Source organism: Camelina sativa, chromosome 12, assembly GCF_030686135.1.
Source record: "Camelina sativa cultivar CO46 ecotype springtype chromosome 12, ASM3068613v1".
Classification (NCBI taxonomy): Eukaryota; Viridiplantae; Streptophyta; class Magnoliopsida; order Brassicales; family Brassicaceae; genus Camelina; species Camelina sativa.
Window position 1 is genome coordinate 5,350,731 of NC_141891.1, and position 27,666 is coordinate 5,378,396.

The following is a 27,666-nucleotide window of genomic DNA, read 5'->3' on the forward strand; positions in this document are numbered from 1 at the left end:
TCACTTAATAAAGTGACGTTAATTCAAACGTCATTAAACTAACGTCAGTTTTTTTTTCTTTAACGTCAGTTGAAAAACGACTTCAAATAATTAAAACAAAACATCTTCAAGTCACTTTTACAACCGACGTAAGTTACACATAATTAATTATTTATTTTTAGCATTAAATTTCAATAATATAAAAAGAAAAGAAAACAACAATAGAGAACGTAACCAGAACACAATATTCATCAAGTGATAAAAATCAATTAATCTGTCTCAAATATACTTGTGTTCTTGTGTACATGATAATAAAAAATGTAAAAGTAAATAACATTGCATTAAAATCTATCTTTTATATATCCTCTTCTATATTTTCTTGTCCTTCATCTTCTATATTTTCTTGTCCTTCATCTTCTATCAAAAGGCTAGATGAAATCATTGTCTCCTGAGAAAACAAAGTAAATAGACTTAGATTCAATTACCATAACAGAACCCTTTTAGATTGATGATCCGATGAAAATGAACCAATTGCATCATTCATGCCTTACATATTATGCATAGCTGCTATAAGAGGTAAAGATAAACGTACCATTCTTCACTAAATTCCATATCACGTCACTTTATGATCATTCTAGTCAATCTTAGTCTCTGTCGTACTAGTCTGAAATTGTAGATCAAAATAAGTTAGAACATGAGAACAAGTTAACTACACACAACAGTTCTAGATTCCAAGCTCATGTAAGCAAGTAACTACTATTTTCAAAACTCCTCTTTAGTTACAGACCTATGACACAGCTTAAGATTCTCGATGCAAAATTTGAATATACATTTCTGTAACATAAGTGAAATATGCACTTACTTGAAATTGATTGTTTGAAATAATAATCTGAAGAGCGTTAGCCACGATATCAAGTTTATCTTCAAGTCCTTTCATGCGAGACTTCAGCTCAAGTATCTCAGAGTTACTTCTTACCTGCGATTCCAAATTCTGAAAGTATTTGGACGGTGTTGGACCACGTCCCACACATCGAACTCTTCCAGAATGCTCGGAACCAAATACTTGTTCAAATGCATCCTTAGGACCAGACTCACTACTTGATGCTTCACTTTTAATATTTTGATTCATTACTTGTGTAAGCTTATCCTACAAATTCCATAAATCCTATGTAAGTAGACTAAAACAGAGAATATATAAGTAAACCAATCCTCAAACACCACATTTAAAGAAAAACATAGAACTTACTGCAGATATCCTTGCTTCATTGCAAATGAAATTTCCATCTGATCTTGTTCGTGATGCAATGAACATTTCTGCTCGACTTGGTTCTTTGCTAGTCTCCTCTTCCTATAAGATGTGTACACAATTAAGCATCATTACAAACTAACAACAACTACTTCATACAGTCACTAAAAGTAACTAAATCACAGAGACCTAAATAATAAAACATTGACTTACAATCTCATAAGCTTTTCTTGCCAAACTCTTTTTTCCAAGTGCATGTAGTATCTTTAATTCGCTTCGACTTTTAATATTACGCAGTCTCACTTTCTACAATTAGAATAGTATATATCATTGACTTTTAATTCGCTTCTTTTTGCTTTGATTGATCAGTGGGCATACTAGCAGATTCATTAAAACTAGTATCCATACTTGGAAAAGCATCTCCAAGTAGATTTCTAGTTTGGTTTTCAACCGTCGGGTTATGGAGCATGTTATCTACATTGGATTCAGATTCTAATCCAATGGTCTCTTCATGGAAATCTAATTTTTCTCCATGTAGATACCAATTTGTATATGTTGGTAGAATACCATGACATATTAAATCACCCTCAACATCAACCCTATGCTTGTATTTAACCAGGCAGCAACGCTGGCAAGGACATTTTATCATCTCTTTCTTAATATCACTAAACGCAAAATCCAAAAAATTTTTGACACCAGTTCTGTAATCTTTAGATAAACGATGTTTTGTGATCCAAGACTTGTCCATTTTATAATCAATCTACCAATAAAGTAAACCAATTATCAATTTTGACCATATTTCACATATAAACAATCAGTCAAGAGTTAAGAAGATTTAAACCAGTATAATAAGAATGTATTATATTAGACCAAAAGTTCTACTGATTCGTAAACTCTAACCTTAATACAGAATGGATTTTATCAAATCAACGTAAACTAACACTTTGGACTAAGCAAAACACTTTGGACTGTACATTAAAAACAAGGAATCATTTCATAAAAATATGCGAGAAGATATGATGGTTGGTACCTTTGGAATGAATCTGTTTTGCCACTGGTTTCTAATGTGCCTGTGTCTTTTTGTTGAGAGTTGTAAGGCCTGAGTAACAACAAAGCCACAAAGTAAGAACATTAGTGATAATCCAACCATGATCCAAGTAATTGCTAACAATCAATTTATGAGCTTATTTCATTCAAAACAGGTTACAAAGAGTGATAAAATCCAAAGCAGATTACAAAGAGTAATTCACAGAATCATAAAATTTAAAAAAAAAAAAAAGAGATCGAAAAAACTTAATTCAAGAGAAGATATACAGAGATTTGAAACAGCTTCTTCACGAATCGAAAACTTCTTCACAAATCAGTAGAATCGAGCTATTTCATCACAAACACACCAAAAATTTAAGAAATCTATCTTTCGAACCTTTCAAAATTTGAGAGCAGAGATGATTTTATCGTCAGAACTGAACTCCAATCGGGATTTGGACGATTCTGAAGTAATCAAAGAAGCAGAATAACGAAAAACCCTATGATTGATTTGAGTTTTCCACTTTCGATTTCGACATCGATGGAGAAAAATTTCTGTACTCGGAACTGTTGAAAGAAAGAGATGAAGCAAAGAAGAACGTTTAGTCTAAAGATATTTTTTTATTTTCTCTTAAACGATGTCGTGTTACAAATGAATTATTGAGTTTAATTTGTTCGACCTAAGTCCAAATAGTAAAAGGGACGTTTAATTAAGCCCAATACAAACTAAATTATCTAAACTTACGTCAGTTAGATAACCGACATCAATTTCCTTCCTATATTTTCACTTTGCGTCGGTTTATGTACTGTCGTAAATAAAGCGACGTGAAATAGCAAATTTCTTGTAGTGGTTGATGCTAATTGCTAATTAATATCTTATTGGAGCTGTCCTTTTCTAATATTGGTTACATGGTCCCTTTTCATTTTTATCCGATGGTAATTCGACGAAAACAAGATGAAGCAAATGTTTCCTTTATAGATGTATTTGATTAAAATTTTGTTGGAATGTAATAAGAGTCCCTATTTTTTCATTAATTATACTTATACTGAATACGGATGATGGCTCCATCTTCTATACACCTATAGTCATGACTTATAAGTCAATATATAAAATAAATAAGATAACTGGTGATAATTTGTTATTTAATCTAAAACAGTAGTTTGTTGATGTTATTCAATAAACGTTTTTATAAATAAGCCGAAGAATCTTAGATACATTCTTAATTATTGAAAATTTATTGAGATTAGCCAATGTACCGCTAAATGACCAGTACTATTTTTAGTCCTGATTTAGGAAGTCTTGCCAACTGATATATGACTTCTAAAATATATGGTGTTCGTGTCAGGTTTTAATCTCTGGAAAATGGATTTGGCCTTGCATATAACAATTTTATCATGACAACCAATGCGCATAGTTCCTTTGACAAACCAAAATACCATGCTCATCATAGTATATAGCCCTGATGTTTTATTTATAGTACTCCCTCCGTTTCAAAATATATGATGTTTTAGTCAAAACACGCATATTAAGAAATAATTGCTTTTAAAAAGTTTAACCAATCACAAACAAGTCTGCATAATATAAAATATAAATTTAATCTAAAAGCTGCATAGAAAGTTGAAAATATCATATATTATGAAACAAAAATACTTCTCTAAACATCCTATATTATGAAACGGAGGGAGCATTTGTTATCTGTGGGACTTTGCATGTTATGTAAGTGTTTCTTTAAACATCAGTACAACGTGGAAAAGAATGAAAAAAATGCATCACTACAACAACACAATTTGATATATATATATATATAGTATATAAGGTCATCCCCAACGGAGGTTTTAAGGGGGAGGTTTTAAGAAAAAGTAGGAAAAAATAAATCAGAAAAGAAAAAAAAAGAGAAGAGCTCCTCTTATTTAGTATACTCGATTTTGGATTAGAGACTGTGACGTGTAGGCGCATGGTTGGGTAAAAAGTTTAATCGAGAGCAAATTTTTTTTTTTGCATTGTGTTCTTTCTCTTCCTCTCTCTCTCTCTCTCGCAAATCTCTCAATCGGAGGAGATTTAATCGGTTGGAATAGTTGGAGATGGAGTCGGAGAAGACTGGAATCGAAGGAGATTGAACTGGAATCGAGTCTTGTTCCCAGATTGAATCTTAGTCAGTATGAGGAACACATGAACCGTGGAGCTGGGATCTATGATGTTCTTGTGCATCAATTTGGAGGACATGTCGCTGGTTGGTCTTCCTTCAAATTATCTTATCCCTCTCACTTACAATGTTCCCATGTAAGTAATTCTTTTCAATCTCCCACGGTTTTGATGGAGTAGCCTTCGATACACGATCATGCCATTGCGTCTTCATAGCTAGAAGAATTAAGGAGTTTTGTAAACCATTGTTTAGTTCAAATTACTGATGGTTTTGGCTTGAGATGAGTTAATGTGTAGAAAGGTATAGGCTTGATGGGGTTGATGGTTTGTTTTTATTGTTTAGCACTAGACATCGCACCTTGCGATTTTGAAGGATAAAGAAGCAGAGAAAGAGGGTGATGGTTCGAGGAGAGGGCTTCGGGCTTCGGTTCCCTGCAAATTCTCCACGAACACGAACAAGTACTCTCCTAGCTACAAAAATGAACCTATTTGTTTGGTTTGATTAGAACAATTTCTGTGTAGCTTTCTTATTGTCTCAAAAAATTGTGCAAGCTTCATTGTTATGCTTATGATTGTTGTTGTGATTTAGCTGCTCAGTTGGAAATCGTGTTGGCTTATTACAAAAGTTTTGATATGTTTTTGTTCATTCTTTGTTAGGGTGTACTAGTTTTATTTTGTTGCAGGCTTGGCTTGATATTGTAAGCAAGAAAGATATGTTGAGGATTGTTGTTTTGTTTGATAGCTTACCAACGGAGTTGGATTTTGAGAGGACACGAGGGAGACAAATTGCACAAGAGACAAGTGGAAAAGTTCAGTATGGTGGAGGGCGTCAACCTGCAGTTTTAAGAACCTTCAGTCAAAGACTCTGTATTTTTTCACCCTCGCCGCTGGAATCCCGCAAGCTGATGCAAACTGCAGCATGTTCGTGAATATCTCATCCTACGATGCGAGTTACTAAGAAGTGTGTGAGCTCGGTTATTCTGAAAATTGATCTGACATTGTTTTGTTTTGGACAACTTTGGCATGTTTTCATTTTTGTTTCAATGCAGACTGCATTTCTTTGTTTTACACATTTTTCATTATGGAAAAATTTTAATTTCAAAAAACTATATTTTCAAAAATAAGAGACTCAAAATTATATCTCACCATTGGAGGGGATAATTTTAATTAGGAGATGAAGGGTTCTTATTTTTAAAACAGTACATAATATATTTATTAAAAATTCAAACAGTACCTAAGAGGCTCAAAATTAAAACCCCCAATGGTGATGACCTAAGAACATTATTGTCCACCTCTTTTTGTTTCAAAGGTTAAGTGCCATATGGCATATTATGATTCATACAATCATCAAACTCATGGAATTTTTTAAGCCAATGATCCTCGTGGATCATGGTACATAAGTTATTTTTTACTCCCCAAGATAGCTTTACACAAAGATGCAATCATTAGTCAGGTCTCAATCGTTTCGTTTTGTTAATCACGATTTACGAACAACTGAATGCACTCATATGGCAATTACATAGTATCTTAAATCTACCCCAAAATTTTGGTTTAAAGAAAATGTGGGTTCCGAATACTAGTCACATGATTTATCAAACCATAGATTTCTGCGTTATCCCGATATAAATTATTTATACTTAGCAATTCCATCATTTTGTAAATTCATCAACAAGCTTTTTTTTAATTATTTATTAAAAAATGCTCACAAATTAAATTAAATGATAACTGTATTCAGTGAGTTATGTTTGGGGTACAATTAGATTTTAATACTTCTACAATATCAGGCATTTTTTCTCCCAAAAATGTAAGAATTTTTATGTACTTCCAAAATGCAAGCATGATCTAGCTATATGAAACTCTTCCAACCTAACCGGTCTACCTGCAACCTTAAACTTCATAAATCTCTGTCCAATAGATTTATGGTCTTAATCATGAGATGGACACGCAATCCAAATTATTCTTCGATTCATGATTGTGACTAGTGAATCTATCGGTTAGAACTTTTGTAACATACAAAAAAATCACGATCATTTACCAATAAATCACAATTTTCTCACTATAATCATTATTTTTGTCGATATTATATATGACTAAGACAATCATGCTTTATTTATGAGAAGAAGAAAGAAAAAAAAACGAGTTAAAAAGTATCGTCCATCATGTTTTCAAACAATGAAATGATATACGTACCATCAATCTTTTTAAAGACTAGAAGACTATAGAAGATTAGAAAGTATGTAAATAAGCTAGTAGAAAAGAATTATAATTGTGTTTAGGTCGTCAAATTTTGAAAATATCGTTTGGGCTACATTAGAGCCTGTTAGTTTCATAATAAGGCCCAGAATGTCGATGACATAAAAAAAGGAAAAAAGAAGGCTTCTGGTTGTATACTGCAGATAGTTTCCTCAGTTTTGGCCAAAATCAATAGAGGAAGAAGAAGGTAATGGATGGGGTTAGGCATGCATGGCACTGGTTTAACGCATTTAAGTACGCTCGAGAAATAGGTTTGCATGAGCGAACAATTGCTTTAAGCACTAAATGATCGTGGCTAAGCATTTTGAAGGTTTCTGTTGGGTACTCTGTTATATTATTATTTTTTAAAAAATTCATACAATCAAACCTACGTGAGGTCTTCTAGGTTTCCTAATAAATTCGTGTTTGCTCTATGTCAGTAAATCATGTTTGGAAGCGGCCGCTAAGTCACATTTCCTAGTTTTTAAACAAAAAAAAAGTCTTTAGATTTGATGCACTTAAAGGAAAGGAAAAAAGATGGCTAACTATATGAAATATTGGAGAATGCATGGTCACACATGCCAAGTATAATATTGTATCCTCAACTACACGAAGTATATGTATTGCATGACCACATGCATGAACTATATGACGTTATGTAGTCAACACCATAGACATACAATCCGGTACACCGGTCGAATGATTCCGGCTAAGACCGACATTGACTCCGGCGTTGACCAACATTGACCAAAACAAATTATATTTTAATTTTTTTCTATGAAAAAACAAAATAATAAATTACTATATAAATTATTTATGAATTTTCATGATTAGAAAACATTCTATTCAATATCTAAATATCTTAGGTATCTCTAATGTATTTATTCTTATAATTAATTAATTTTTATTTTTAAAGCTAAAATAATAGTTAAATAAAAATAATTAATAATTATTTTCAAGATATTTATAGATTTTATCTTGATTTTAGGATATGTTTGCAAAAGGATATAGAATAAGAGGATTTTTGCAAATGCCCTTATATTATATATTGAAAATAATTATATATCATTATATTTTATCTATTAAAAGTAAATAGTGTTAATTTTTTGTTATTGTTTACATGTTATTAGGAGTATGTAAATTTTTTAATAACCAAAGAGTATCTAAAATTTTGTATACTCTTTACCATGCAAATTTTAAAGTAAAGAGTCATATACTCAAATCTTTTGCATATTATTTTCTAATGAAAATAGTTGAATTTGATTTTATTGATTCTTGTAGTATTTAAAATTTTAAATAATATGATGATCAGAGATTTATATATATAAAATCATTAATAATTACATATGTTATATATATATATATATATTTCTTGAAAATAATTATTAATAATTTTATTTAACTATTAGTTTAGCTTTAAAAATAAAAGTAACTAATTATAAGAATGAATATATTAGCTTCAAAAATACAATTTTTTTGGTCAATGTTGGTCAATGCCGGAGTCAATGTTGGTCTTCGCTGGAATTATTCGACCGGTGTACCGGATTGTATGTCTATGGTGTTGACCACATAACGTCATATAGTTCATGCATATGGCCATGCAATATATATACTTCGTGTATTTGATGATACAATATTATACTTGGCATGTGTGATCATGCATTCTCTAATACTTCATTTAGCTAGCCATCTTTTTTCCTAAAGGAAAACAGAACTAGATATGTTCTCTGCAAAGTGAAATAGTCTGAATAACTCGTATTATTGAACTGAGAAATAACAATGGCTTATATAGAAGCCTTACAACGAAAGAGAGAAACTTCAGGAACAACAAACGGAAACAACTCTAACTCAACAACTAAATCACGTCTCCCTAAAACTTCGCTTTGACTTATTCTACTTCAGACTGTGTCAAATCTCCAACAAATTCCTCCCCTTAAACTGAACCTCGCCTGCTTCAGTTTAATTCTCCAATCTTCGAACTCCAAGACACTGTCTAAGCTTCTCAAACTGGTCAAGCTTAATCGGCTTAGTCAAGATGTCTGCAACTTGATCATTGGTGCCACAAAAACTCAGCTTCATAACTCCGTCGTTTACCAAGTTACGCAAGTAATGGTACCTCACATCAATGTGTTTTGATCTTCGATGCATCACTGGATTCTTTGATAGTTTGATCGCTGAGCTGCTATCACACATAATGTCCATGCACCCTTCACTTAACAGACTCAGCTCCTGCAACATTCCTTTCAGCCAAACACAGTGACAAGCTGCATGAGTTGCTGCTACATATTCTGCTTCAGTAGAAGATAAAGTAACGATGTCTTGTTTCCTTGAACTCCAACACACTGCTGCTCCATTCAGTAAAAACACATACCCTGAAGTACTCTTCCGATCGCCAACGTCTCGAGCATAATCACTATCTGTGTACCCCACTAGACTCATGGTTGGTGATCTCCCATAGAAAACTCCAAAATCCAAAGTTCCCTTTAAGTACCTTAGTACCCTCTTTGCTATCTGCATATGCTCTTCTTTTGGGTTTGCCATGAAACGTGCAATCAAACATACTACAAACATCAAGTCTGGTCGTGTTACCGTAAGATACATCAGAGAATCCACAAGCTGCTTATAGAATGTTGCATCGGTGTTACTGCTTCCCTCCTTCGTGATGACAGTTCCAGGAACAATTGAATCTCTGACTGAGTTGCAGTTCCACATCTTGAACCTCTCCAAGACTTCTCTTGCATATTTCTTCTGGTTGATGTGTATCCCATTACGGTTTTGATGTACCTCCACTCCAAGAAAGAACTTCATCTTTCCCATGTCAGTCATCTCAAATTCTCTTTGCATTGACGATTTGAATTCAGCACATAGCACTTCATCATTTCCTGTGAATATCAGATCATCAACATAGAGACTTACCACCAGGATTTTGGTTTCTGTTTTCTTGAAAAACAGAGTGTGATCATAGCTGCTTTTCTCAAACCCCTCCTTCTTGAAGTAGCTTTCAATTCGACTGAACTATGCCCTTGGAGCCTGTTTTAACCCATAGAGAGCTTTTCTCAGACGATAAACCTTATCTTCCTCCCCTGCTCTGCGAAACCCTTCAGGCTGCTCTACGTAGACCTCTTCTTTCAATTCTCCGTACAAGAAAGCACTCTTAACATCAAGCTGATAGACATGCCAACCATGTTGAGCTGCTACTGCCAAGAGACTCCTTATTGTATCCCACCGAGCGACCGGTGCAAACACCTCCGTGCAATCTATTCCAGCAGTTTGAGAGTATCCCTTTGCAACCAGTCGAGCTTTGCACTTCTCCACTTTTCCTTCTTCGTTTAACTTTGTCTTGTAAACCCATTTAACACCAATTACTTTGGCGTGTTGTGGCAGAGGGACCAGCTCCCACGTTTGATTTTTCTCAATGGACTGAATCTCCATTTTCATGGCTTCTCTCCATTTGTCTTCCTTCTCAGCTTCGTAGAAATTCACTGGATCATCACTTGTGACAAAGAAGGAAAATTTCAGCGAATCCTCCTCTTCACTCACCTCATAACCAGTTACAAAGTCTCGCATCCAACCAGGCTGTTGTCGTGACCTTTTTGATGGATCAGTCTGGTTGTTTGCTCCAGCATCTATAACCTCTGCTGGTTCTAAATCATCACCATCTTCTACTTCTGAAGGTTCTGCATCGTCACCATCCTCTACCTCATCATCGGTATCTTCTTCTTCAAACGTATCATCATTTCCCCAGGCTAATACACTCTCCTCTGGTGCACTCACATTCCAGTCCCACTTTGCATCTTCTTCAAATACGACATCTCGGCTGACAATGATTTTCTTGGTTACTGGATCATAGAGGCGATATGCCTTTGATTCATCGCTAACTCTGAGAAGAATGCATTTGTGACTACGATCATCGAGCTTTATCCTCTTCTGCACCGGAATGTGAACATGATCAACTGACCCAAAAATCCTGAAGTAATCAACCTTCGGTTTGATTCCAGACCACCTTTCTTCAGGGACTTTGTCTTTTACTGCTTTAGTGAGACTACGATTCAAAACATGTGCCGTCTATCTCACTGCATCTGGCCATAGAGATCGTGGCATCTCCTTCTCTGACAGTAGACAGCGAACCATGTTCATGATTGTGCGGTTTCTCCTCTCTGCTACTCCGTTTTGTTGAGGAGTGTAGCCTGCAGTCAACTGTCGTTTTATGCCTTGCTCTCTGCAGAACTTGTTGAAAGCTTCAGAGGTGAACTCTCCTCCCCTGTCTGTACGCAGCCCTCTGATGACAGTTTTTGCTTCCTTTTCGACAGAGTTTTTAAAAACTTTGAAAGTGTCGAAGGCTTCTGCTTTCTCTGCAAGAAAGTGGATCCAGGTCTTCTGAGAGAAATCATCAACAAGCACAAAAAGATATCGTTTACCACTGTTTGAGGTTGGAGTGATTGGGCCACAGAGATCCGCATGAATCAGCTCCAATTTCTCTGTTGCTCTCCACTTGCTTTTCTTTGGAAATTTGTCTCTTTGTTGCTTTCCAATATTGCAGACAGTGCACACCTTTGTTTCCTCTCCGAGAGTTGGTAAACCTTGTACCATCTCCTTCTTTTGCATGACATGAATGGACTTGTTGTTTAGGTGTCCGAATCTTCTATGCTAGAGAGATCCCAAATCTTCATCTTCTACCTTGAGACAGCTTCCTCAGACGGGCTTCTTCATAGCATTCACCAAGAACATCCGGTTCATGGTCATGTGCGTCTCCACAATCAATCCTCTTTGGGAGTGAAAGATCTTACACACACCATTCTTGATCAGAATCGTTAGCTCCTTCTCTTGCAGTTGTCCAATGCTCAACAGATTATTAGTGAGGTTTGGAACATAGTAGACATTGCTTACCACTTGAGTGATTCCTTCTACTTCCATTCTGATTTTTCCTCTCCCCTGAACCATCAACCTTGTTCCATTTCCCAAGCGAGCTGAGTGCTTGAAGCTTTCGTCCAACTCCACAAACCATGACTTCTCCCCAGTCATGTGGTTTGAGCATCCATAATCAAGGAACCACATTCCTTGCTCTTTAGTGTTGCACAAGTTAGAATGTGCCATTAACAGGAGCTCCTCTTCTTCATCAAACTCCACATAATTGACACCTTTCTCTGCACTTGCACATTCAAACTGGTAGTGTCCCTGCTTTTCACATCGGAAACAGTTGATAGCAGATCTGTTCACAAATGATCTGCCTCTCCCTCGTCCCCTGTTACCACCTCTTCCTCTCTGGGGGTTCCATCGTCCTCTTCCTCTTGCCTCATTTTCGACTTGCAGCACTTGCTCTTCACTTCTCTGCGATCACCTTATTCTCATGAATTTGCAGTGAGGCCTGCAATTCATCAACTGACATACGATCAATGTCCTTAGATTCTTCAATGGAACAGACAACGTAGTTGAAGTTGTCTGTGAGACTGCAAAGAATCTTCTCCACAATTTTGACATCTTCAATAACTTCACCACAGTTCTTCATGTCATTCGTTGTTGCCATAACCCTAGCAAAGTATCCGGCCACTCCTTCGCCAGATTTCATCTCCAGGGTTTCAAAGGTTTTCCTTAACCTTTGAAGCTGTGCACGCTTCACTCTAGCATTTCCTTGATGCTTGGTTCATGGACTCCCACAACTGCTTAGCCATCTCCTTCTGTGTGATTGTCTTGAGAATGGTTCTGTCAATCGATTGGAAGAGATAGTTCTTGGCTTTGAGATCTTTGAGATTTACTTCATCAAGCTCCTTTTGCTGTGCTGGGGTGGGAGCTTCGATGCTTCTCAGGCTATCAAATCCAGGGTTGATGACACACCAATACTCTTTGGATCGAAGAAGGTTCTCCATGACAAGGCTCCAGTGGTCGTAGTCTCCATCATACTTTGGTACAGCCGGCGTAGTAAAGCATCCTCCGTCTGTCATTCTCTCTTAAGTGTTTTTCCTCTCAAACACTCACGGATCTTCGCTCTGATACCAGATAAAGGAAAACAGAACTAGATATGTTCTCTGCAAAGTGAAATAGTCTGAATAACTCGTATTATTGAACTGAGAAATAACAATGGCTTATATAGAAGCCTTACAACGAAAGAGAGAAACTTCAGGAACAACAAACGGAAACAACTCTAACTCAACAACTAAATCACGTCTCCCTAAAACTTTGCTTTGACTTATTCTACTTCAGACTGTGTCAAATCTCCAACAACACTGTGCTTAAAATTCTTTTACTTCATGTCTTTTTTGCTAAGACTTGCGTCCTATTTTTGGAAAAATAACAATTTTTTAAAAAAGAATTTGGCTGAAAAGTCGGTGAAAAATAAGATAAAATGCAGTCTTGGACAAGACATCACGTACGTGCACGTACTATACCAATTATGCGGAATTGTCTCTTTAAAAAAAAAACTAACGCGGAAATGCTAGTGTTAACAGTAATCCACTTGAATTTTGTCACAGAACATAATTGTCCATGCTCACCATTGTGGCTTATAAGATATAGGACATGTAACCTGCACCGAGTTGGTGATTTAGACGACGTGCTGACTTAACCCTTTGGTGTATTATCAAAAAGAGACTGAACGCTGCTATCAAGTACTTGTTTACCACCTAGACTTATGGACCTTCAAGCTTGGTTGCTTCTTCCTTGCTCAGCTCCATCCAATTTTATGGACTTAAAGCTATGTTGCTTCTTCCTTGACCACTAGCTAAATCCAAGTTTATGGACTTAAAACTAATTAGTTGCTTCTCTCTTGATCAGCTAAATCTAATTTTATGGTTTCAAAAAAAAATTTGTTTGGGAATTAAGAATCAGAGAAACCTATTTAAATTCATCCACAAATTACAATCTTATCTAAACTCAAATCTGGATACAATCTTATTTGGCTATCTATATTTCTATTAGGCTGGTTCCTAACTTTTTTAACCTGTATAAAGTTAACATGGGCGTATACAACTATACATTATATATAGGATTAGGACCACAACAAACACTGGTCATCCACTCGTTGGACGAGTCACGAGCCCACCACGAAAGGATACAACTCGTGGTGAGAACACGTGATTTATTCAAGACCGTAAGATCAGATATCAACGGCTCTCCCATAACTAGCTCATGCAGATGACAATAATGTTAACGTGACGTTTTACCTAACTCGTAGTCATTGTAAATATAAACAAAAGGAATCTGTTTCTACTGTAAACATTATTCACAAAACGGCCAAAAAGTTTTGAGGATTTTTTTTTGCTGTCATTCTATATATAGAAAAAAGAATATATACTGTAGTAGTAAATGTAATAATTGTCATGTCCAATATTCTTCGATGACAAAACTCCAAACTTAAAAAAACACTCCAAATAGTTATGTTTTTATTTATTACTAGCTAGAGTGCCAACCACTAGTCTATAATCTATAGACATTAGGATAATGTAATATATCAAGTTAATTTCAATGAAAGAAAATATTTTAAAGAAAAGAAAGGAGTTAGCTACATTCTCCCGCTCTATAAATGACATGAGCTGCAAGAACCATTACAAAACATTCTTTCCCATGGCGAAAACCAAACATGTTCTGTCTCCCAAAGTTTCTCTCATCCTTTTTAATATTTTCATCGTAGCGGCCACTGCAGCCGCAAGCACCACCGCCGGTACCAATGGTTTTGATTCTCAGTCGTTCAAGATCTCTCGTCCCTGGCCCTTCAAGAAGCTCAACAAACCGGTGGTTTTGATGATATCTTGCGACGGTTTCCGGTTCGGTTACCAATTTAAAACCGACACGCCAAACATCGACCTTCTCATTTCCAGAGGAACCGAAGCCAAACACGGTTTAATCTCGGTTTTCCCCACCATGACATTCCCAAACCACTACTCTATCGCAACCGGACTCTACCCAGCCTACCATGGTATAATCATGAATAAGTTTACTGATCCGGTTACGGGAGAGGTCTTCAACAAAGGCTTACAACCGAAATGGTGGTTAGGTGAGCCGTTGTGGGTAACTGCGGCAAACCAAGGTCTCAAGGCTGTGACTTACTTCTGGCCAGGCTCTGAAGTTCCCAAAGGTTCTTGGACTTGCCCTGAAGGATATTGTCCACATTTCAACCTTTCAATTCCTTTAGAAGAAAGGGTTGATTCGGTTTTGAGCCATTTTGATCGCCCCGAGGACGAAATTCCTGATTTGCTGATGTTGTATTTCGATGAGCCGGACCAATCCGGTCATAACTATGGTCCTGATGATCCTCGGGTTACTATCGCGGTTTCGAGGGTTGATAAAATGATTGGTAGGGTGATAAAGGGACTAAAGAAGAGGGAGATCTTTGATGAGGTTCATGTGATAGTGCTTGGTGATCACGGAATGGTGACCAACTGTGAGTGTGACGAGAAAGCGATTTACATTGATGACTTAGCGGATTGGATCAAGATACCTTCGGCTTGGATCCAGTCTTACAGTCCGGTGCTTGCAATTAGTCCGCAATGGGACAAAAATGTCGAGAATCAAGGTGAAAAGAACGCAGAAGTCGTGGCAAAGATGAACGAAGCTTTGAGCTCAGGGAAAGTAAAAAACGGAGAGTTTTTGAAGGTTTACTTGAAGGAGAAGCTACCGGAAAGACTGCATTATTCCGAGAGTTATCGGATTCCACCGATCATAGGAATGGTCGGAGAAGGTCTAATAGTGAGAAAGAATAGAACAAATGCTCAAGTTTGTTACGGAGACCATGGTTACGACAACCAGCTCTTCTCGATGAGGACTATTTTTGTCGGACATGGTTCTAGGTTTAGTAGAGGAAAGAAAGTGCCATCGTTCGAGAATGTGCAGATCTATAATGTCGTCGCGGAGATTCTTGGACTCCGACCAGCTCCGAACAATGGTTCTTCTTTGTTCCCTCGGAGCATTCTCTTGCCTTTTGGAGCAACAAGGGATTTAAAATGAGGCAAAAATCACTTAGCTCATGAATAATAATAACTAATTAAGATGATATATGAATGTCAAACCTATATCATTTGTTTTTAATTTTATCTGGAAATGAAGAAAAATGTGACCCCTAATGTTTTTTATTCAACCAGGTTTCGTCTTGAAGCCACGATAATAAAACAATTCGGCATCTTCTGCTTTTATTTTTCTCAATCATGCATTGCCGAAATTGTTATTTATTGCCGAGTGATTGCGAACAAATGTATCATTGTTGTATATGACGTGTAGTAAGCCACATCATACACCATGCAAATCCTCAAAAATATAATTACTGATTTTCATATATTGTAGTAAGTCACATGTAACTCTCAACCCCTAAAGAGTCCACTTTAGGAAATATTATATATCCTATAGACTTCTACATTCAAGGTTTATTTGATATGAATTATATCATGCAGGAGTAGTAGTAGTAAGTAAAAAGTCTTTTTCTTCTCATACTCTCTCTCCCGATAAGTCAATTATTTGATATAGATAACTCTAGTTGATATTATTTGGATTATTTTAAAATTTAGGAGACAAAATTAATTGGAAAGAAAAGACTGGTTTCTGCACATAGACTGCATTGAGACATGTGGCATTGTCACCCCCTAAAACACAAAGGAAGGTTGAAGGAATTGTCTTGGATTGTTACTGATTTCACTCACTCATCACTCCTTGGAATGCCGGCCACCCTACTGGCTTGTGGGTCGCTTGAAAGAGGGTAGAGACACTTTCAAACACCATTTTCTGATAATCCAAGTTGTCAAAGACACATTATCGCCCAATCTAGCAGGCTCGGGTTCTATGAGCCGTACTGCAATCCAAGTACATACACTTACCAATATATTAGATGCGGGATACTCTCGGACCACTGAGCCATACAATATGCCATACTCATTTATATAATTACACTAGGTTCATTAAGCCATAACTCACATCTAAATCTCAAAATTATAAAATATTGATGGGTAGCATTTATTCTCCATATCCATGACATATTTTAAATATAGTGAATTAAAATTCCTCTCATTGAAGTATCATGACACTTACTATTTGACTAAAAAAAACTTTACTTTATATATAGAGAAGGGTATTAATCATTCTAATTATTCAACTCAAACATTCGTAATCCAGTATCCACCACTTAAGTCACTGACTCACTGTAAATGCTTTATAAAATTGACAATATTTTATTTTCATAGGATCTTGGAGATTAATTTTGATTGATTAGACTACAAGTCTATTCGATTAATATTTCACCCATTTTTATAAAGTCCCCAATCTCGAGTCGATCTTACTCGAATATCCCTTAATGTATTAAAGTTAGATAAGAATTGGGATCTGTAAGACGTGGGTGAAATCAGAAATCTCAACAACTTTTCAGAATTGAGTCTTTAATTCGTATAAGAAAGTATTTTAAATCGTACATTTACAATTGTAAATATTAAAGTACAATGAATGATTCGAGCCTTTTGAGATACTCCATAAACAGTCACCTGCCGACAAGACCCGTCAACACTAAAGTGACCCACTGATACTAATACTATATTACTATCACACATCTACTCAACACTAGATAAAAGAAGAGAAATTTATTAGATCTGCCATGTACAGTACCATTCTTCAACAAAAATGCCACTTTCAATTAAACCTTCTCTAATATACCATAGGACTCACTTTATTCTATTAAAAATGACAACAATACTCTTTTCTTATTTCTTTCTCATTTCTCTTTTCTATTCTCATTTTTTCGATCTCTCATCTCTCATCTCTCTCTCTCTCTCTCTCTCCCCTTCTCTCTTTCTCTCCTCTTTCTTTTTTCAAAACAGATAAATCCTTTCAAAATCACGACTTCCATATAATCTGCTTGCCTCTGCCGTGGATTAACATCGTGTTTTGTTCGTTCTGGGGATGCTCTCTTCAAGGTTGAGTATACTATTTTTCAATCTGAGTTTCTTCTATTTGTTTCCTTTTCCATAAAACTTAAATGGACCAGATCTGATATCTAATCCAATTTTATTTCTGATAGACCAGATCCGGTGGACAAAATATGCTCAGATTAAGGCTGAGTATGATATTTCTCAACAAAATGCGTCAGCAAGCCTGCAAGTGGAGAAAATTGTTTCATGTTATTGATGGACAAGTATCGTCATTCTCGCGAATATTGTCCACTAAGAAAGCGAAAGACATAACTATGGTGGACAAGTTTTGTAAACTTGTCCATCCAAGCGGATATGTTTTACTAAGTCTGAAGGACATAAATGTGGTGGACAAAAAACTTGTTCAAGAGAGCGAAGGACATAACTATAGTGGACAAGTTTTGTAAACTTGTCCACCCAAGTGGATACAAACAAATTTGAAATGGACTAAACCTGACTGAACGTTGGATCTGGTCCACTAGAAGTTCATCACATATGTGTTTTGTGCCACAAAATTGTCCCTGTTTCAAAACACACATCACTCATCCCAATTTTTTTCAATCTTTTATTTTTTTAATTTAAAGATAGAAATATCTTTTTCTCTTATGCCATAAACTTAGAAAATGGCATTTCTGAAAAGGAAAAACTAAAATGACATTTCTCACAACTTTCATTTCAAAAGTGGCATTTCTCACTAAATTCCCATAAAAGAATTAGTTGGTTAAACAAAACAAATCACGAGAGATTCTCTATGATATAAAGAAAAAGAAATAAAGAGAACTCTCCCGCTCTATAAAGAACGTGAACGTTGTTGAGCTGATCAACCACTATCAGTCTATCACTACTCTTTTTCTCTCAATGGCTAAGACCAAACCTGACCTGTCTGGTTTCTCCGGTTACACCTTGCGCAAGTTATCTCTGCTCGTTGCTTTTCTCGTTGTCCTCGTCGTAGCCGTCTCTGCCCATGGTGTCGACTCACCATCTTCCTACGCTAGGAGAGTACCCCAACCCTCCAAGAAGCTCAACAAACAGGTGGTTCTGTTAATTTCCTGCGATGGTATCCGGTTCGGTTACCAATTTAAGACGGAGACACCAAACATCGACCTCCTCATATCAAGAGGAACCGAAGCTAAGACCGGTTTGATTCCGGTTTTCCCATCCATGACGTTCCCGAACCATTACTCCATCGCCACCGGACTCTACCCAGCTTCCCACGGTATAATCATGAACAAATTTACAGATCCGGTAAGCGGGGAACTATTCAACAGGAACCTAAACCCTAAATGGTGGTTAGGTGAGCCGTTGTGGGTTACCGCGGTGAACCAAGGGCTCAAGGCTGCGACTTACTTTTGGCCAGGCGCTGATGTCCACAAAGGCTCTTGGAACTGCCCTAAAGGATTTTGTAAAGCTCCTTACAACGTTTCGGTTCCTCTTGAAGAAAGAGTCGATACGATCTTGAACTATTTCGATCTTCCCGAGAGTGACATCCCGGATTTCATGGCGTTGTATTTCGATGAACCGGACATACAGGGCCATGAATACGGCCCCGATGATCCTCGCGTTACCGAAGCGGTCTCAAAGGTAGATAAGATGCTCGGTAGGATCATCAAGGGATTGAAGAAGAGGAAGGTTTTTAGTGATGTTCATGTAATATTGCTTGGTGATCACGGAATGGCTACTAACTGTGACAAGAAAGTGATTTACATTGATGATTTAGGGGATTGGATCAAGATACCTGCAGACTGGATCCAAGATTATAGCCCGGTGCTAGTAATGAACCCACGCTGGGGCAAAGACGTCAAGAACCCTGCCAAGAAGAACGCTGAGCTCGTAGCGAAGATGAACGAAGCTTTGAGCTCAGGGAAAGTAAACAACGGAGAGTTTTTGCAGGTTTACTTGAAGGAGAATTTACCGGAAAGGCTGCATTATTCCGATAGTTCCAGGATACCGCCGATCATAGGAATGGTCGGAGAAGGTATGATGGTTAAACAGAACAGAACATACGTTCAAGAATGTTCCGGAACTCATGGATACGACAACATGTTTTTTTCCATGAGATCTATCTTTATTGGATATGGTCCAAGGTTTAGGAGAGGAAAGAAAGTGCCGTCGTTTGAGAATGTTCAGGTCTACAATGCTGTTGCAGAGATTCTTGGACTCCGGCCAGCTTCTAACAATGGTTCTTCTATGTTTACTCGTAGCCTTCTCTTGCCCTTAGCGCAAGTAGAATGAAACTAATTAACCCAAGTCTTTGACTGTCTTGAAGTCTGTTTCAGCAGAAACTGCTAGCTGTGGTTTCTAGTTTCCGATGTATCCTACTCTCCGTTTTAATCAACATGTAGTCATGTACCAATAAGTGAATAAGAGAGGAGCCTAAACGAAGCAACAGGATTCAAATACCATAATAAATTTATGAGAACAAGAACACCTATTTATTATAGAAGATTTATTGTATTATCATCAAATAAAGTTGCAAAGTACTTGCATAGAAATAAGACCAGAACTTCTTTGATGATACCAACATAAATAATTAATATACTACTCTTTTTCAGAAAACCTAAAAACCATGTGACTATTACTGCGTAGAGCTTATGTCAAGATTCGATTTTCTTGGTTAAGTTTTAAAACATCGAGTGGCTGCGCCAAAAATGTAATACTGACATGTGCATGTCACGGTATTAACCTCGAATCTATCAAGAACGTGCTACACAACAAACAAGGTTGCTACGGGAAATGATTATATATTGTTAATAATACTAGTTTTCCACAATAGATAAGAGTAACCAACCAGAATATGCATTCACCTGAACCAAATCAACCTATCATGCTATCACTAAAGAAGTGAAATGAGTGAGAGTAAGCGAGGATGACTAAGAACCAAACCCTGTTACTCTAACTCGGATTTCATCTATGAACAAACCGGTTCCATTTAGATTAGGGAAAGGATCGTATCATTCTTGCTAAAAAAACACCATGTGAGCCAAAATAACCCTTTGCAAGATTTTCGTATATCAGAGTCGTCATTATACATTCCACCTGCAAATTGTCCAAAAAAGCTAGTCGTAGTTAAAAATTTCATTATGTTAAGACCAACGAACGTGATGGACTGATGGTATGCTGCGCTGAATAAAAAAATTAGTGCAAGTAAATAAAACCAGGCTCTAACCAAGTATATGCTTCAGCTATTACTTCAAGCTTCAGTAGCTGATGAGCTCTTCTTGGATCATTCAGTTTCGGATATGATATATACATGCGGAAACTGGTACACGGTTTCGAGAGACAAAAAGAGTTATCAACTTGCTTCAACCAAAAGATGAAAATGTAAGAACGATACACGTTCCAGATGTCTTTTGGTTTGAAGCAGTTTGATAATTCTTCACGACTCTCGTATATCAAGTTGTTTTTTTTTTCTTTATCGAGAATTATGCCATTCCACCTGCAAATTTGCTACAAAACAGCAAGTTATAGTTAGTATTTGGGGAGAAACATTCAGATACAATTAGGAACTTGAGAAACTGAAGATGTTTCACAGAGAGATACTAACTATATATCTGAGCCGTTTTGATACTTACTATCACACTTCTACATAGATTAACAGAGACAAACTAAGAAACACTTTAAACATATATGTGTATCTAACTTAGGATCCATTGGAGCTTATCTATATGAGTCTGCATCTATGCCAAGAACCATAATCTCATAACTGAACATTTAGTGACACAAAGATAATAAACTTAAGATCTGAGGGAGAAAACATACAATTGAAAAACAAATACCTTTTCCGCAAGAACTCGAATTTCATAACAAACTAAATAGGATCTTCCAATGCCTAAGCGAATTCCAAGTACTTAACCCTTTAAGACTACATAGATTTACAATCCAACGATATCATCCACCAAGGGCATAACAGAAGCATACTGTATACATACTACTACATAGTCTTGAGCAGATTAGAGCAGAGAGGAGGAGCAAGTCAATTTACTTTGCAACCTAAAGAAGTACACTTCAACTAAATTCTGGACACGGTAACATTTCTGAGATCAAAACACATGAGCCACATTATTGTCAGATTGACTTTATCAGACTGCTGGCATCCTGGATCAACATTCAAGAAACAAACTGTTATTTAAGACCAGTTGCAACAACATAGCTCAAGCATGTCACATCAAAGTATTCAGTCCGTTCCAGTAAATAACATCACCACACACTCATACATATATAGACAGAGCTCAAACTTAATCAGACCAATTACAAAACCTAATTGAAAAACAAGGATACTCATTTGGTGAAGCAGAAGGATCCTATTAGATAATCTATCACATGTTAAATTGACATTGGCAAACAGACAACTTCCATTCCATAGATTATATGCACTGCCGCAGATACATTCACCTATGACTATAGAGATTCATTGAAAATACCTAATTTCTACTGAATCAAGCTTCTAGTAAAAACATATAGGGATTCATGGGTTGCAATCAAACACGCAAATTTGGAATCTTTCGTGCAAATCAGCGTGTATAAGCTCACACTGATACACTGATAAAGAGAAAACTGACCTGGAAGACGTTGACAGAGCGATTGTGTTAATATGACACGGCGTCGAACAAGCGTTGTAGGGAGCTTCCCCAAAGCTAAGATACGAAACGACGGCGTATAGAAGCTTAGTCTTGCTTTTGACTCACTACTCAGGCAGTTGACTAATAAAATTGGGGAGTTACCGAGAAACGTGGCAGATTCAGATCCATCGAAAACGTAATGTGGAGAAGTCGCTACTAAACTACTCCAAGTACTAACCCACATACTCATTGTGTTTCTTCTCTTTAGCTTTAAGTCTTTAACTCAATCAAAAGATCTGAACTAAAAAAGTTAACAACTTTCTATAATTTGAGTAGAAGAAAGAAGCATCAGACCGAGATTGGTTAAGGAGAAGAGGAATCAATGATGTCAGGCGACACATCGAAAAAAAACAAATCCTCACCAGAAGAAGACCAAGACCAACCAAGCCAATCAATCGCACTTCTCAACAACAGTCACAATTCTGATTCTTCAACTAAGAGTATCTCAAGCTGTTTCATCTTCTCATCTCTCCTTCTCGTCACCTGCATCGCTCTCTCCGCAGCTTCAGCTTTCGCATTCCTCTTCTTCTCTTCTCAAAAACCATTCCTTTCCTTAAACCAAGTCTCAAAGTCTCCATCTTTCGACAGATCCGTCGTTGCTCGTCCACTCAAGAAACTCGACAAGCCTGTAGTTCTTTTGATTTCCTCTGATGGGTTTCGTTTCGGGTACCAATTCAAGACCAATCTACCGAGCATCCACAGACTAATCGCCAACGGGACCGAAGCCGAGACTGGTCTCATCCCTGTTTATCCGACATTAACATTCCCTAACCATTACTCCATCGTCACAGGTCTGTACCCAGCTTACCATGGAATCATCAACAACAGGTTCGTTGAACCAGAAACAGGGGACGTTTTCACAATGGTTAGGTGAGCCATTGTGGGAGACAGTAGTCAACCAAGGGCTTAAAGCTGCTACTTACTTCTGGCCTGGCTCTGAGGTACACAAAGGCTCTTGGAACTGTCCTGAAGGTTACTGTCAAATTTACAATGGCTCTGTTCCTTTTGATGATAGAGTTGATACTATCTTGAGCTATTTCGATTTACCTAGTAGCGAGATCCCTAGTTTCATGACTCTTTACTTTGAAGATCCTGATCATGAAGGTCACCAAGTTGGTCCTGATGATCCTCTGATCACTGAAGCTGTAGTTAACATTGATAGGTTAATAGGAAGATTAATAGAAGGGTTAGAAAAAAGAGGAATCTTTGAGGATGTGACTATGATTATGGTTGGTGATCATGGAATGGTTGGTACTTGTGATAAAAAAGTTGTTGTTCTGGATGATTTAGCTCCTTGGATCACAATTCCAAGTAGTTGGGTTCACTACTACACACCGGTGCTAGCGATTCAACCACCTTCAGGGCACAATGCAGCGGATATAGTGGCTAAGATGAACGAAGGGTTGAGCTCTGGTAAAGTAGAGAATGGGAAGTACTTGAAGGTTTATCTCAAAGAGGATTTACCTAGCAGGCTTCATTACGCAAACAGTGACAGGATCCCGTCTATTATAGGACTAGTGGATGAGGGCTTTACTGTAAAGCAGAAGAAAAGTGAAGCTAAAGAATGTGGTGGAGCTCATGGGTATGACAATGCTTTCTTTTCGATGAGGACTATATTCATTGGGCATGGTCCTATGTTTGCAAAAGGAAGGAAAGTGACTTCTTTTGAGAATGTTGAGATATACAATGTGATCAGTTCGATTCTAGGACTAAAGGCTGCACCAAACAATGGATCTGATGAGTTTCCTTCACACGTTCTCTTGCCATGCGCGTAAGAAAAGTAGGGTAAGTTTCATTCTTCTGTCAGTAAAAGGCAGTTTTAGACTCGTTGTCAAATCATTAAAGCATTTGATCTGTTAGACTTTTTTAAGCGTTTTGATATGTATGCTGTTTTTGTACGATTTCAACAAGAAGTTGTACTAGGCTTATTGTAATAGTATGGATTATGTAATCGTTGAAACTTGTCTTTGACATTTGATGCCAAGATTGGAAGCTTTTTTAACTTTTATCCTTAGAAACACAATGCTTTGAATTGGATACTCAATCTTTTGTAGTTGCAGGCTCAATTGTTTTCTTTCTGTGGTAATAATTGGAAAGAAGCTACTAAGGTAATGTTGGAGTATCAACAACACAACACATTTGGGAATCCAATACTGCATTTAGATGTCATCACTTACTTATTTTTTTTTGGAAAAGAGTTTATTCACTTATTCCTTAGACAGAACAAGAACCTTCCTAGAAAGCTTGTCAAATCTAAGTAGTGTATATACTAAACTTTTTTTGATCAAAAATGTGAATCGCAATGAAACCCAAATAGCCTTCAAACACATTCTTAAACAATTTGATATTTGTGTGTGTTTGTTGTTACATCAATTAAAGTTGGGGACCCAAATAACAAATAAAAACAGAAATAGCATTTAAGTCATAACTTTCTTGTGAGTGTGTGAAGACATCTTCACCATAAGCCACAATGCCTGTTCCGTGTTAAAACACGATTCTAAACGTAGAAACCAAAAACGCGTTTACACTTTTCAACGCTAACGTAGCGACAAAACGCCAAGTGGATGACGGCGGTCCAAAACGCTAAATTTGTTAAATTCGCGTCTATGTATATTTGGAGACATGATGATTGATTGATGAGAGAAAATAATATATCACTGGAATCTGAACCAGACAGTTTTCTGATCTTCTTCTCCTAGAGGATCTCTCTCGGAGAAGACAAAGCCAATAAACAATCTCAGTCTCTTCTCTATCTCTGTAGATGGCTGGAGTTGTACGGTTAACGACGACGTCGGTTCAGGCTCTTCGCGTCTCCTCATCCTTCACATCCTTTGCCACCGCTCTTAATCCTCTGCAACCTTGCTTACCTCCAAATTCGAATCTGAATTCCGACAAGAGATTGCGTCTTCTCTCATCTTCTCCTTCGTGCTCTTCTTCTCTTTACCACTCATCTTCTGTTCTCGGAAGCCATATCCCCCTCAGACGACCCAAGAGCCATGTGGTTCGTGTCAAGGTACAATGTCTTGGCTTTGAACTGTCTCTGTCCGTAAATTCACATACCCTTTTGGAAATTGATTGAGCTTCAATCGTAAAACTGTGACTTTTATGTTAAAGTTATGTCCTTTAGCTGTTTTTGAATCTCATTGATTCCTTGTACTTTAATAATGTGGTATAGAATCTTATCCCGTTTTAGATGATTAGAAAGTAGTCTAAAGTTTTAATTTTTGTTTCTTTAGAGACGGTGATGCCTATTGTTTAAGTTTGTGATGTGTGTAGGTAGATGAAAATGTAGCAGAGACAGAGCCACCAAAATGGTGGGAGAGGAATGCTCCAAACATGGTTGACATTCATTCTACTGAAGAGTTCTTGAGCGCTTTAAGTGGAGCAGGGGAAAGATTAGTCATTGTAGAGTTTTATGGAACTTGGTGTGCTTCTTGTAGAGCATTGTTCCCAAAGGTTAGTGTCATGTTAACTACCTACTGGTGACTTGACTTATCTGTTCGATGTAGCTATACGAGTTCCATTTTTCTCTTTCGTGATTCTGAAATAAATTGAGATGTTTCTTGTGTCTCTTTTCAGCTTTGCAAGACAGCAGTGGAAAATCCGGATATAGTGTTCCTGAAAGTAAACTTTGATGAGAATAAACCGATGTGCAAGAGTTTGAATGTGAGAGTGCTTCCTTATTTCCACTTTTACCGTGGAGCTGATGGCCAGCTTGAGTCCTTCTCATGTTCTCTTGCTAAGGTAAAGAAAGACTATTATATTCGGTTTCCATGTCTAGAGCTTGGCATGTAGGTGTTCATTTTTTTGATAGGATCTATCAAATATTAAAAACCTTTTGCTTGATATTGATACCATTGGGCATTATAGATCAAAACTTGTTGAACGCAGTTTAAGTCCGTCTCTGATAACTATTCTGACATCATCGTCTTTGAATATTTGTTGTATGTTATCAGTTTCAGAAGATAAAAGATGCCATCCGACTGCACAATACCGATCGTTGCAGCCTCGGTCCAGCCAAGATACCTGAAGGGTTAACCTTAGCCAAACCAGCTGGATCAAGTTGAAGTGCCAGGCTTTTAGATTTACTAGTGCAACAATCTTTGGTTGCTCAAGCAAATACTAAGCTTAAAAATTCTGTATATCGTCATATTTTTTGGTGTAAAAGAATACTCCCTGAATCCGGTTACTATTCTTATGCTAATAGTCAATTGCAAATGTATTTTCACTACTGCTTTTGTCCTTATTGCTTGAAGGCAAATCATATTGATGTAAATGCATACATTTGTGATGTTAAATAGCTCTGATTTGCATAGTTTTGGTTGGGGGGTTTAAATCTCTCAATTTTTCGAACCATGTCAATTAACCAGAGGGGCTTGTACTCTCACTATGCACATTGTGTTGCTATAACTTATACACTAGTTTACAGAATCTGAGCTCTAAGACTTAAAGTGGATCTAAAGTAAAGTTAAGAACTGAAAACTAAAACTTGTATAAATATGAGGACTGTTTGGTAAACATTTCAACGTTTTAAAGTCTTGGCCTTTCCGATTTCAGATTTTTTTCTCAGGTTCCCACGCGCCACCGCGAAACAGCAAAATCCCAAATTGGCGAAGAGATGCAAGGAGGAGGAGGAGTGTGGAGCCAACTATGGAGGAAATACGCTGATTATAACTACAACAAGTTCGAGAGATTTGCTGTTTGGGAAATGATCGAACCTTACCGCCGACCAAAAACCTTCACGGCTTTGATTACTATCTATGTCGCCGCCTTTTACACCGGCGTCATCGGCGCTGCAGTTACAGAGCAACTCTACAAGGTGAGCTAGATTTGTTTTTTCTTATCTCATTCCGCGTGTTTGGCAAATGGTAGGGTTCAAAATGTGATAGAAATTGGATCAATGCTTCATTGTTAATGATTTGATGATTGTTCTTCATTAGGTCTTTCAACTAAACTATTATGTTGTCTTGATTAGTATCTAATCTAATCTAATTTCATTGTTCTGTAGGTATTGAGAATTCTTGACAATGTGTTTCTTACACTGTTTTGTGGTTAGAATAAGTTTATGCATCTCTTGTTTGTTTTTCTAAGTGTGGACTTTATTGTTACTCTACTCTATCTGTAAACAGGAGAAGTTTTGGGAAGAGCACCCTGGGAAAACGGTGCCTCTGATGAAGCCAGTATTCTATCGAGGACCATGGAGAGTTTATCGTGGTGAGGCTATTGCTTCAGATGCTAGCAGCCAGTGAAGGTAACAGTTTAGGCTATCAGAGACTATGTTCGGTATATGAGTGCATGTATCCTACTTTGAGTTGTTTAAATGTTCTCTAGGCATCTTTGGGTTTAAGCTGGTCGGTATATTATGCTTGTAGACAATAAGGTCTATTGACGAATACACTCTGTTAAAGAATTGATTTTTCCTACTTGTAATGAACAGTCTCGTTATAGTATTTAATGATTTGATAAGAGAAGTTTAAGGGTATCCATTCATTCCTTTGAATATCTCTTCTTTCCATTATTAGTACATTGTCATTCGTATCTGCG

At 37.0% G+C, this 27,666-nt stretch overlaps 5 protein-coding genes, 1 long non-coding RNA gene and 3 pseudogenes across 14 annotated transcripts; 7 read left to right on the plus strand and 2 right to left on the minus strand.

The window, feature by feature from the left end:
- Positions 1 to 226: 226 nt before the first annotated feature.
- On the minus strand, positions 227 to 2,933 carry LOC104774307 (uncharacterized). 4 transcript variants are annotated; one of them, XM_087479522.1, is made up of 7 exons: positions 2,649 to 2,933; positions 2,256 to 2,324; positions 1,439 to 1,531; positions 1,226 to 1,327; positions 842 to 1,126; positions 572 to 643; positions 227 to 427 (listed from the first exon to the last, which is right to left on the minus strand). In XM_087479522.1, exons 4-6 carry the CDS (start codon positions 1,289 to 1,291, stop codon positions 614 to 616), a joined length of 381 nt encoding a protein of 126 aa, XP_087335648.1. In that variant the 5' UTR covers positions 1,292 to 1,327; positions 1,439 to 1,531; positions 2,256 to 2,324; positions 2,649 to 2,933; the 3' UTR covers positions 227 to 427; positions 572 to 613. The 4 variants fall into 4 exon arrangements, with proteins under 4 accessions (XP_087335648.1, XP_087335650.1, XP_087335649.1 ...); XM_087479524.1 differs by lacking the exon at positions 2,649 to 2,933 and adding an exon at positions 2,540 to 2,610; XM_087479523.1 differs by lacking the exon at positions 1,439 to 1,531.
- A 1,147-nt stretch (positions 2,934 to 4,080) lies between these two features.
- On the plus strand, positions 4,081 to 5,462 carry LOC104730355 (uncharacterized). Of its 4 annotated transcripts, none has more exons than XM_010449518.3 (3): positions 4,081 to 4,532; positions 4,768 to 4,853; positions 5,137 to 5,462. In XM_010449518.3, exons 1-3 carry the CDS (start codon positions 4,422 to 4,424, stop codon positions 5,321 to 5,323), a joined length of 384 nt encoding a protein of 127 aa, XP_010447820.2. In that variant the 5' UTR covers positions 4,081 to 4,421; the 3' UTR covers positions 5,324 to 5,462. The 4 variants fall into 4 exon arrangements, 2 of the variants coding, with proteins under 2 accessions (XP_010447820.2, XP_010447819.2); XR_015574096.1 differs by having other exon boundaries at positions 4,090 to 4,532; positions 4,738 to 4,853; XR_015574097.1 differs by having other exon boundaries at positions 4,114 to 4,532; positions 4,738 to 4,853; positions 5,052 to 5,462.
- Positions 5,463 to 11,318: 5,856 nt separating this feature from the next.
- LOC147930190 (uncharacterized) lies at positions 11,319 to 12,565 on the minus strand (annotated as a pseudogene).
- A 1,508-nt stretch (positions 12,566 to 14,073) lies between these two features.
- On the plus strand, positions 14,074 to 15,758 carry LOC104730357 (nucleotide pyrophosphatase/phosphodiesterase 2 pseudogene; annotated as a pseudogene). The gene has a single exon (XR_015575549.1). The product of XR_015575549.1 is annotated as a nucleotide pyrophosphatase/phosphodiesterase 2 pseudogene (transcript).
- A 1,570-nt stretch (positions 15,759 to 17,328) lies between these two features.
- Positions 17,329 to 18,197, plus strand: LOC104730358 (uncharacterized). Its single transcript, XR_758421.2, has 2 exons — positions 17,329 to 17,509; positions 17,619 to 18,197. It is a non-coding gene; the product is annotated as an uncharacterized LOC104730358 (long non-coding RNA).
- A 113-nt stretch (positions 18,198 to 18,310) lies between these two features.
- On the plus strand, positions 18,311 to 19,885 carry LOC104730359 (nucleotide pyrophosphatase/phosphodiesterase 1 pseudogene; annotated as a pseudogene). The gene has a single exon (XR_015574915.1). The product of XR_015574915.1 is annotated as a nucleotide pyrophosphatase/phosphodiesterase 1 pseudogene (transcript).
- A 3,046-nt stretch (positions 19,886 to 22,931) lies between these two features.
- On the plus strand, positions 22,932 to 24,140 carry LOC104730361 (nucleotide pyrophosphatase/phosphodiesterase 2-like). The gene has a single exon (XM_087478394.1). The coding sequence runs from the start codon at positions 22,932 to 22,934 to the stop codon at positions 23,895 to 23,897; it is 966 nt and encodes a 321-aa protein (XP_087334520.1). The 3' UTR covers positions 23,898 to 24,140.
- A 7-nt stretch (positions 24,141 to 24,147) lies between these two features.
- LOC104730362 (thioredoxin-like 2-2, chloroplastic) lies at positions 24,148 to 26,353 on the plus strand. Its single transcript, XM_010449524.3, has 4 exons — positions 24,148 to 25,135; positions 25,399 to 25,578; positions 25,702 to 25,866; positions 26,079 to 26,353. Exons 1-4 carry the CDS (start codon positions 24,884 to 24,886, stop codon positions 26,187 to 26,189), a joined length of 708 nt encoding a protein of 235 aa, XP_010447826.2. The 5' UTR covers positions 24,148 to 24,883; the 3' UTR covers positions 26,190 to 26,353.
- Positions 26,354 to 26,596: 243 nt separating this feature from the next.
- On the plus strand, positions 26,597 to 27,604 carry LOC104730364 (uncharacterized protein At4g29660). The gene is made up of 2 exons (XM_010449526.3): positions 26,597 to 26,941; positions 27,252 to 27,604. Exons 1-2 carry the CDS (start codon positions 26,741 to 26,743, stop codon positions 27,369 to 27,371), a joined length of 321 nt encoding a protein of 106 aa, XP_010447828.1. The 5' UTR covers positions 26,597 to 26,740; the 3' UTR covers positions 27,372 to 27,604.
- The last annotated feature ends 62 nt before the right edge of the window (positions 27,605 to 27,666 follow it).